This window comes from Copadichromis virginalis, linkage group LG23 (assembly GCF_057382275.1).
Source record: "Copadichromis virginalis isolate Kocher_CV1m ecotype Utaka linkage group LG23, C_Virginalis_male_GT1.1, whole genome shotgun sequence".
NCBI classification, from domain to species: domain Eukaryota; kingdom Metazoa; phylum Chordata; class Actinopteri; order Cichliformes; family Cichlidae; genus Copadichromis; species Copadichromis virginalis.
In genome coordinates, this window is record NC_140639.1 from 30,497,551 (window position 1) to 30,509,163 (window position 11,613).

The 11,613-nt window shown below is 42.1% G+C and overlaps 1 protein-coding gene across 2 annotated transcripts in view; it reads left to right on the forward strand.

Moving 5' to 3' along the window:
- The window catches only part of ncam2a (neural cell adhesion molecule 2a), a 468,276-nt gene that overhangs the window by 296,868 nt on the left and 159,795 nt on the right, over positions 1–11,613 (forward strand). For both annotated transcript variants that reach the window (XM_085449776.1, XM_085449777.1), the window contains exon 2: positions 6,026–6,100. In XM_085449776.1, coding sequence (XP_085305902.1) covers positions 6,026–6,100 — 75 coding nt within the window. The remainder of the gene's footprint in view (positions 1–6,025; positions 6,101–11,613) is intronic.

The following is an 11,613-nucleotide window of genomic DNA, read 5'->3' on the forward strand; positions in this document are numbered from 1 at the left end:
CATTACTAGGCTTCTGGAGAACTTCAAGAAATGTTGAGGAGGTAATTTAGACATTTAAATCAGCTGTGGTGGATCAAGAACACATCTAAAACCTGCAGGCCTGTTGAGGCCTGGAGTTTGACACCCCTGCTTTGTTCTATCCAGTAGAGCAACTTTGGTCACCTTTGACCTGTCGTGTCAACGTCTCTGTCAAGATATATATTATATATTTTGACAGAGATGTATATATTAAGAACATGGATATTTGTTTTGTTGTTTTTTTCCTACCCTGGTTGAGGTTCAAATAATAAAAAGTGATAATGCTGTGCAGATTGTATGCACAATGACCTAATGTCACTTAATTTGGGGGGGCTGTGTCACAATAACCAATAAAAATACAGAAACAGGAGCCGAAAGTACCAAAGTAAGAGCCAGATCATAGTCTTTACTTTCATATACTCACACCATCGCTCAGTCCCGTGTGCCAGTGCTCACCTAGAGACGATGAAGCTTAAAAAAAAAACAATCTGCCTGTTTAGTGTTTTTGACGATGATTTCCTGCTGCAAACACCTTTTTTGTCGCCCTTTGTTAACGCCTTTGAAGAAGTGTGTAAGACATGCAGGTTCAGGTGAATACAAAACATTGTAAGTAGTATTTTATCTCCTTCCTTCTTTCGCTCTATCCCACTCGTGTGTCTCTCTCGCCGTCTCCGTGGTTCAAGGGAAGAAATCCCTTCAATGTCTCCACAAAATCACACACAATTAAAGCAGAGCATTTTTGCCTCGGGCCCTCGCTGCTCTGTGTGCTTAAAAAAACCTGCGTGTGCGCACACGCGCACACACAATGAAGTAAAGGCCCAAACCACATATACACCCCCACGCGTTCTTATATGTACAGCCGCACAAACAAACACACAAAAGCATGTTCTCTGCGGTGCACTTATTTGGCCATGGCTTTAATGGGACTTCTTCTTCTTTTCTTTTTTTTTATTGAGTACAGGATTACAGAATCACATCCCTCTCTCTCGCTTCCAGCTGATTGGACACTCTCCACTCTGTCAATCAAAGACTGGATTTATCCTGCTGCTAAATGCAACGGTGCGTTTAGCCCGCTTCAGTCTGCTCTAGATTTAGTCACACCAACTTAGCTGCTGGCAAGTTCCTGCACCCTGCTGTACCGCTTCCAGATGTCGCTGAATCATGTCACAAGGCCAGCTCTGTCAGCTCCTCCTCGGCTGACCTTAATCACTTCCATTGAGAAATCCAGTGATTGAGACATGAGGCAGCTTCTGTAAAACTTAACTTGTGAAATAACTTGCCCTCTCTTGTAATGAATCCTACTTTTCTTGCCGACAGCTCCTTACCTCAACACGTTTTTAATATTATGGTCTTCATGTTAACCAGGCCTTCCCATGGCATCTCCCTGTGGCTAATTAGCCTTGCATGAGCAACACAAGCACATGGCTAATTTAGCATTTATTTCTCCATCACTGTTTCTTGCACTGTACTTTACACATGCTGTTTACATGCTCAATTAAACTGTGGACTTCACCACAAAGCTTTGCTAACATGCCAGCAGCATCCCTGTGTTTAGCTGCAGTTGTAAAGCAATCCCTCTGTTTTTCTATTTGCTGTAAATGTGGTTAATATGGACGGGGGCACTCGAAGTGATTCGAGTCAACCACTTAACGGCTGAAGAACACTCACTCGTGTTCTGTATGACCCCTCGCTCTCTCAGACGCTCTCTTGGCTGAATTTTCATCCATTTTCAGTGTCTTTGCTCTGCCATATGATGACAGTTGTCTATGATTCACATGGCACTTGCAGAACTACCTCGCTGACTGACCCTCGGCAAGCACCTGTACTGAAAATCATTTAACCTTCACCCTGTACTCCTAAAGAGCTAGAGCTGTGGGTTTTTAAAAAAAACAAACAATTAAAAACAAGAAACAACTGCAAAGCATATACTGTTTTTTTGTTTTTTTGGTTTATGCTCAAAGGCTTAAAAGTTGTCTTTTCTGAAGTTCCCACATTTGTACTAGCTAGCTAGCTACCCACTCTTTGGAAAATCACCGAAAGCTTCTTTTCTTTCCAGGACTCGTGGACCTGTGATTATACCACCTGGGAGAAAATGCAACACTAGTCTTTCACTTCACTAATTTTTGGGACTTTAGATCCATTCACCCTTAATGGTGCATCTAGCTTTGCCTTTTGGACTTAAAAGAGCATTTGTGCTATGTTAGAATGCGGGAGGAAGATTGACAGTGACAGAGCTGCTTCCTGTTACATTTTATGAACATTTGTTGCACTTTTGACCACATGCAATTTCAAATTAATTTACAGTAAATGCCTTAATCACACTGTGTGCAGTGGTTAGCAATGCCACCTCACAGCAGCATAGTCTGGGTTAAAATCCTGGGTTCTCTCTGGTTATTTTAGCATGTTCCTGTAGTCCAAAGACTTACTTGAGTTAGGTTGACTGGCAATTTTAAATTTGCCAAAGGTGTGAAAGTGAGCGTGAATAGTTGTCTCTCTGTGATAGCTTTCTGATAGACTTTTGAACTATCCAGGGTGGACAGTACCTGGACAGCTGGGATAGCCTCCAACTACCCTGTGACTCTGAACTAAATAAGTGGAAGTAAATAGATAGATGGATGGTATCTGATTTACCAAATGAGAAAGATTTTCATTCTGCAACTATCGGTTGTCAGTTTTTGCTATTGCAAAAATGAGATTACCAAGTGACACAGTCATTAAAACCTGTTCTAAATGCTGAATGCATCTGACAAAATCAAGTCTTTGTACTCCCACAAACTGAATGCAAACATGTGGGCTACTGTGCTATTACAGGTATTTCTCTGTGAGATAATGAGCCGTTACAGTCACACATGAATCCAGGCTGTGAAAGCCACGTGCCCAAAGTTAGTGGAGCATTTTCTACTGTACTCAACTTTCCTGAGCTTCATGCTACATTTCAGTGCCAAGCTATGTCCAAGAAGAAAATGTTGCATTAGTGTCACATACATGGGTACCTGGGACCATTATCCTCTGCTTGCCAATACCCTCTAAATATCTTTAGGAGGGTATTGGCAAACACTATAAGTGGGAGAGGATAATTTGTTCTTAATTTTTCACAAGAAAGTTATGATTCATTTTTTAAAATTAGGTTGTATTTTTTCAGTAGCCCTCCTGAGTACTATGACCAGCCAGTTGTGTGTATTAATCTGGCAACTCTGAGGCAAACATTGTGCTTTTTCTCACCTTTGTTGCCGAGTTCAGATACCATAACTGATGCTGGAATTAATCATGTCTCATTGTTGTTAGGAAAGCTGGCGAGTCATGTATAGTATTGACCACCTCTGACACATTACAAATGGCAATCAATGGTTTTGTTTGTTGTCTTATTTTGCTTGTCTCCAAAGCTTCTCAAAGGAGCTAATAATTGGAGCTGATAATTGCTACCAGGCACATAACGTATTGACCCAAGCTCTGTAATAAGCCGGTTGAATGCAGCCGAAAAACATTCCATGCCGGAAAATTGATATAAATAGCATGTCTCTTTGTGTCCCCTCCAGGCGAGACAGTGTTGAGTAAACAAATTCTCCCATCCCATGCTATATTCCAAATCCCGTCAGCATTCTCATTAAAATGTCAATGTATAGTCACCGTGTGGACTCTATGTTGTGCATTCTAGCTCAAAAATGCCAACTGATCACTAATGTTCCCCAGGTTCGACTTAATTATATGATTCACACCTAAGATTCCAGCAGCATGGGGAGAAAAAAAAAATCAGGCAATTTTTCTTTTTCCCACTGAGTTTTATGAGCGACTTATTATGTGATCAATCACATACAGCAAGAACAGACCAGAATCAATTAATAATTGAAAACCGTTAAAGTGCTAGAAGCACTGATTGGAATCTGCCTTAAGTCAAAGGCAGCTGGTGCGGAAGGGCACAGGGTTAAATAGACATGATTAATCAACCTAAGAATAGCATTTGCATCCATTTGAAACAATGCGTGTGTGTGTGTATATGTGTGTGTAGACAGTAGTGGTGTGTGTAGCTATACTCCAGACTAATTACACGTATGTTTGAAGTGTACTGTGCTTTCACATCAGGCAATTAGTGGCCAATTTAAACGTACTCACAGGTGTCACGTGGCTTTTATTTTGAGTGTCTTGTTGATGGATGTTCCCTCTGCCACAATGATGGCACAAAGTGGGCAAGTGAACTGCTCAGAGCTGAAAAACATTTTTAAAAAATTGAATTCTAGATGCTGGTGAAGCAACCAAACATGCTCAAACTTTAGCTTCTGTTATTTAGCAGTGGAGTCCAAAGTTAGTTGACACTAAGCACAAAAACTGTACTTTATACAAATTATAGCTCTGTGTGAAAGTGGTACAGTAATTGTTTCTACTTCAAACTCTGCAAGTGGAATGGACTTTCTATTGAATTCTATTGAATTTTCATTGTGCAACACCAAAAAAAAATAATCCACCCAATACGAATGAGCCCACTAAGTCTCTGAACTTCCACCATTGACTATTTGACATCGTAACAATCGAGCTGCACTGCAGAAACGATCAAATGTATTGAAAGCTGCTTCTCTACCCCCACCATGGAAATGTGGCAGTGCCTCTTTACTGCCATCTATAGGTGGCACCCAGTTATGACAGAGTTCTCCCAGTGATAGCAGCTTGAGTGTGGCGCTGCTGTTGGTTAGAGTCATTCTCCCTGGAGAAGCTGCAGCTAATCATTGCATCATTTCCTCAATTATTGACAGCCGCCCTGTTAAGTTCCCAGTGTTATAGAGAGAATTAACATCCATTAGAGTATTATTCAGCCTTCATCTGCGTGCCTGTGTGCGCCTGTGTGTTTGTATCTGTGTGGGGTTTGATTTTGATTCTAACTAGACTCGCAGCTCCAAGGGCTGAGAACGAGGAGCTGAGACATGACAGGCTCATCAAAATGTCTCACGATGCCGTGTGACTACTGCTGCGTCGAGAGGCCCTGGCCTAAAATTGACCCTGTCCCCACTGAGTTGCCAATCACCGCTCATCACATTAGACATGTAGACACACTCAGCTCCACGGTGCTGTTGAGCTGCATCTCTGCTCCTGCTTTATTTTATTATTTTTCCTCCTCCCGTTTTCCTCTGACACAGTCTCACATACTTCACATACCTGCCTTTCACTGCAGCCTTTAAAAACTTTCACTGGATCGCCTATTGTGTGGTATTATAGTGCCACTTACAATGGACCAGCACCGACAAATGGCCTCTGATTGTACTTTGCCTCTGTCACTGCCACCCGCTGCAAGTTTTTACTGTCCTCCAGGCAGCATATTGCCCCCCCGCACAATAGTCTGGTGTATCTTAGCGAGGGTGTAAAAAGCCTTGCATGACAAGTTTTGCAAGCAAAGAAAACACCGGCATTATTGAGTTATTTGCCGATTTCTGCTCGTTTTGAGCTTTTAAAATCCCGCATTGCACTGTTGTTCAATTCATATACCATTGTCGAGAGAGATAACAGCAAATAGCATTACCTCAGGCTGAAAGGAATCCCGTTCATTGTGAGGCTGACTGACAAGCTTGTCACAAACAGCCATGTGCCTAATAGAAGGTATCAAGCCAATCTGTCTCTGAGCTTTGTGCGGCGGAATAGGCGTCTGTTGTTCTGTTGAACGGAAACTTTGAAAAGCAGTTAAAGTTGAATAAGAATATATAAACTGTTCTTTTCAGCTCTGACAATGCCTCTTATACAAGAACGAGCCAAAAACACATCTGAGGAGCGCTTTTTTTATACGGCAAGGGTTCATGCACGTAAGCCCGACACACAAGTGATGCAAACAGATAATGTAACAGAATCTCTTAAAGAGGGACAGAAACAGCCTACTTTGCTGTGGAAGGTGATGCGTTTTGGGAGCAATTTCCTATTATTATGTCTATCCAGTCATAATGTGAAACTTCTTTGTGTTTTGTAGTCTCACTTGCAATAACTAATCCATTATCCGCTCTTCCTCTGTCTCTCTTTTGTTCTCTTACAGCCGCCCTGCAAGTGTCTATATCCTTGAACAAAGTGGAGTTAAGTGTCGGAGAATCCAAGTTCTTCATCTGCACAGGTACACAAATGGCATGGCACCCACCCCACCTGCACGAGCTATTCTTTTTAAACTTCTCTATACTCTTTCTTTGAAACTTTTTTTCCCCTCCTTTGGCTCTTTGTGATGTCATGAGTGCAGAATGAGAGCCAATCAGAAGAAAGGTTGGCTTTAAAAGAAAACACAATCTGATATCCGTGTGTTTGTGTTAAACCTTTGTCCCTATCACTTTGATCATAGCACTGACATTCAGTGCTATGATCGCCAGACCGGTCAAACACCCCTTTTTGTTTGTGCAATGTTTTAACTAGAGATGGACTGATCCGATATTACGTATCGGTATCGGTCCGATACTGACCTAAATTACTGGATCGGATATCGGAGAAAAATAAAAAATGTAATCCGATCCATTAAATATCACGAAAGCACCTCACAAAACTTGCAACACGCCGTAACTCACCTCAGAACGTTAGCACGTCGGAGCAGTATGCATCACGTGATAGAGCGGCTGTGGCATGCGGGACCTGTCGGTGGTCTGGATAGCATGTGGAGCTTCGCTAGCAACCCGGCATTTCATCTCCGACAAAGTTATCCCCGAGAGAAGTAAAGCAAGTGTGTAAGTCCATCTCTGAATGTTTGTAAAGCATTCCTGCGTTAAGCTTAACAAGCGATATATGGAGCGACTTCCTCTTCTTGCTGCTTAATGATCAGCTGATCGGCTTTTCTGTCGTGAGTCCGTCTCTCTTGTTTGCTTTTGGCCCACTTTGCACCAGAAAGAGGAAACCAGCGGCTGAACAACAGCAGCACGTTTAAGCTTGATCAGCTGTTGTTAGAATTTATTTAATATTACTTTCTACACCAGGATCTTTTTCTACGTAGCTGACGCTGGTAACTGTGCAGGGGCGGATCTAGCAAAGTTTAGCCAGGGGGGCCGATAGGGCATGAACAGGGAAAAGGGGCACAAAGACATACTTTTCTTTCTTATTCTCATTTAAAATGTCGAGCTTTTAATAAATAATTATCTGACACCCAAAGTTTTAATTTGATGTAAAATGAATAGAAGTCAATTACTGTATATAGTAACTATTAAGTCTAATATATATACCCTAGTAAGCTATAGCACTTTTTCCTTTGGGAAGGTACCATCTGTGCAGTCTGCAATTTTGTTGAAGAAAGATGTTGAATCTATTTAATATTTCTTGAAAAATAATTGATTTCTGTGCATTTTTTTTTTCACACTGCATCAAATTAAGGTTGATTACGTCGACTAAGCATCATGAGGTGGAGCGTGTCATATTGAAAAAATAAAACATGTATTGTACAGCTCTCTCTACTCATATGATATATTACGTGATATGATTTGTTGAGAATATTTTTTAGGGTCAGCTTTTTCCTTGTGTGGTGAACCCTTGTGAAGGTCAAGCTCAAATGCTTAGCCAAACTCATGTGCCCGAAGGTCTATTGATCCATAACAAACTGGTAGCAAAAATTGATTTTCACCTTGACTTGATTTTCACCAAAATTAAATGAGCTTGAGCTGTTATTGATGTCGACCATCAAAGAAACATCGAAAATGATATCTTGAAAACTGTGAACACTGGATTGTTAACATAAAGACAAACAAGCTGACCTGATTATGTCCTGTAATTACAAAACTGAACTCACAAAAATTTCATTTTTTGTAGACCCACTGTAAAAAAAAAAAAAAAAAAAAAAGGTTATTAAAATACATTTAACAGTCCACAAAGTTAAGCCCGTCTTCACATTTTCTAAAGTCATCCTGTGAGGCTGGACTGGAGTCTTTGCCAAGCTGATTCTAGGCCCCGGGCCTTATGTTTGACACTCCTTTCTTACGTCATAACAAAGCTGGTTTAGGATCAACATTGCACTGGACCAATCATATTGTCTGAGCTTTCAGTTAACATTAGCCAAGAAGTTAGCTAAAGCTTCACTAGCAAACCATCCTGGGTGATCTAAATTTGGCTAACAGCAAACCTAACTTGATAACATATTTATTATACTGTATGAATTAACAAAGAATTTAAATGCTTACCAAATTCCTCATTGTTTTTTTCCTCAACACTCCAAAGCAACAATGTGATTGGTCAGTAGCAATGCTGATCCTAGACCGATGTTATTATGATCATTCAGGAACAATACCAACATGAGGATATCATATACACCTTAAAAGGAGAAGAGATAAAATGACTTTCACTTCACTACAGCCCAGTATCAGATAAACAAGCATTATTTTGATTTGATGATGGTGCAAAAGTCAAAGAAGTAAAAGGAGGACGTTGAAAATCACCATAAAGGGTCTCTTTTTAATATTATGCATATGTATTGTATCTGTGACTGTTTGGAGGCAACGGTGGGAGTCTTATATCATCGCTCATGAATGTCTGTTTTTCTGACAGATAACATAAAACAATCCATAACCTCCATATGGTGAGGGACTCTTCGACCCCACTGTGACTCAATCCACACGGGGTCGGGGGGGATGCTCCTGGCTTACCGTTCCTCCTTCTCATTGTCCTCTCTGAACATCATATCAACATAGCAGAAAACCCGATGGTGGGAGCCAGTGGCTCAGTGGGGTGGCGGCACACTCTGGCAGCCCAGGCCGTCCCCTGCTGACTGCCTCTTCTGCCCTGCCAACACACTCAGTGTGGAGCTAACAGCAAAGGGACTAGATACACGTACTGGGAGGAGCATCCAGGGGGCATCGAAGTCTAATACGAGCTTCGGTGGGACAGAAAAAAAACAGAAAAATAACCGAGGCGAATGGAATCAAACTGGCAAAGATTGAAAAGTTGGAGCTTTCACTGTGGAGAGCTCAGAAGTGAGAAGAATGGAAAAGGCTTTGAAAAAGAATTGTAGATGTAGGTGGGAGATAAGTTGCCACCATCTGCTGTCAAAGTGCACGGGAGGAGGTGTTTGTGTCACACGCTGCTTTCTTTTGGCCTTTTTCACCACAGGCGGCCACGCCGAGCCTGAGTTTTACCATATTCACATGCATTTCTGCCAACTGAGAAACAGTGAGAGACAAGAAAAAGAGAAAACTCAGTGAAACTGAGACCCACCCGCAAACAAGTAAAGTGACTTTTTTTTACCTTTCAGTCGCCACATAGCACCGAATGAATTAGGCCTATGTCAATATTGTGGCGAGCTCAGACAAGGAGGAGACACAATTCCGTTCGGTCTTGCTCCCCCGCCCTCTTAGCCAGGGAGCACAGCCATTTATTTACATCTGCCAGAAGAACACTGCCGCTAGCTAACTGCTCAGCGCGGCAACAGCACAGCAACAACAACAACACACAGGGCGCCCTCTGACCCCGGAAGGACACACCGTCGCAGCGAGAGGGCGTCACCCGTCACTATGGTAACATAAACAAAACATAACTGTAAAAACAGAACCCCGAACAGCCCTGACCCGCTTCAATATCGATAAAAGGAAGGATCAGAAAGGGCAGAGAGGCAATTGTGTCGTATGCTGATTCACGGATTGGAGAGCAGGAATGAGTACGTTTCTCTTTAAAAAGACAAAAAGAATGTGAGTTGAAGTGATTTGTGTATTTGATGCCTGTCTTTCTTGTTCTGAAAAGTTTGCCATGAAGAACAAGCCAGAGGGTTACTGATAGACACATTCTTTATATCAAAAGATTACAACCTCTCTTTTTTCTTAAAGACATTAAAGCAAAGGTCAAAATAAGGTCAACTGTGAGTCAACGTGGTAGCCTGAAGGAAGAATCCTTTTATCATATTGGCTGAATGTCAGTGCTTTTGCATTATTCATGTCTGATCTCAAATCTTTCTTTTAAATAATTTCAGCTGAAACTTTATCAATTTCATTTATTTCAAAACGCCTCAGAAATGGCTTTTTAAACCTTTGCACACTGATACATGGCATGGCTTTGTTTCTTAGCGGCTTCTTTAGATCGTGATTTGTGGTTGGTGTGGCAGCGGAGAATAGTAGGGAAAGGGTGAGAAGGAGGCAGATGATGATCTACTGTGCTGACAGTGGGGAAGGGAGCAGCCTATAGAAGAAGGTTTCCAACTCTCCAAACAAATTTCAAGTAAAAATGATAAAGAAAACTCAGCTGCTCTGCTAAGCGTGGCTGTGTAAGTATGCATCAATTACATTTGATTGACATGGACCAACTCCATGTTGGTCCATGAAACAGCTGTTAATGCAAACTGCACAACTTTCCCAGTCGAAGGAAATGCAGTCAGCTCGGTGGGATCCAACATGAGCACGTCATTTTTGAGAGTTCTGTTCTTACTTTTTTATTAGGAAAGTCACTTTAATTACTTTGGAATAAGATGTTATGTACTTTGACGCACCAGGTAGTGCTTAGAAACATGAAACCCAGTCTACTGTCTACAGTCATGAGCTGTGTCCTAATTCCTAGGCCACATCCTTCGAAGGACTTGGCCTTTGTGGTCTACATGGGCCGGATCCTTCGAAGACCGAGAAGGCCGGAAGGCCGGAAGGCTTTGAAATGGGACGGTCTAGCCTTCAGATTTGCATCACCGGCTCAGCCAAACCGATTTACTCAGGAACAAATAAAACAATGAAAAAGTCAAACATGTTAAACCTGAGTAGCGAAAGACCTGGGGTCTGAAAACGATGTGCTGGGAGTCCGGTGTTCTCGCCGGCTCTAGTGAGCCTCGACCTCCCAGTCAGCTATCGAGCTGGTGGGTAACAGATGTCTCCGAAAACGTCAGAGCACTTTTGCAAATATGTGATGTCTTGATGAATCGAGCAGATATTTGAAGTTTACACAGCTACATTCTCGCCTGAAAATATGCTAAAAGTTTATTTTGTGACCCAGAAAGAGTAATATTAAAACTAGATAGCTGCTGCCATTGTTGGAAATTGGAATTGGCTGGCCGTGCTATGAATTCTGGGATAGGTTGGGCCATGAAGGATACACCCGACCCATCCTTCCTTGTCGGACGCATTTGAAGCAGCCTTCGTCGCCTGGCTGTAACATAATCGGCCTTCAAATGCGCCCTCTGAAGGATGCGGTCTAGGAATTGGGACACCGCTATGGTGTTGCTGCTGGCTACAGTAATGTCTGATCCCACCACATTCCCACCTACCCGATAAAGCTCATCAGCTAAGTTTTGGATAACTTGTTGACAGAGTCAAAAGATCTGGAGCAAACCTGACTCAAGTTTGCTCCATACCTAGGGTTAGGGTTATCTATTTTAGATAATTGTGGTTTTAGGCACTCCTTCAGGGAAACTGTGAAACTGTAGATGCAGTGTCTGTGTGTGTTTGTTATGGCACAGCGGAAAACCTCGGCACTGCCTTGAGAACTTTCTTTGTCCCCACTACATTTGCCCAAGTTCCCACTGAGGCAGAGACCTGCTGGTCTTTGAAGGGTCACGGGGGCGATCTTGAAACAATGAAACAGTAAAAAACCATAAAGCCTCTTTCAGATGCATTGCTACTCTGGCACTGCTGTGCTCTGAAACCCATTATTCCCTATGGTCTGTGGCACGCATGAATGCTTTTTTACTGCATA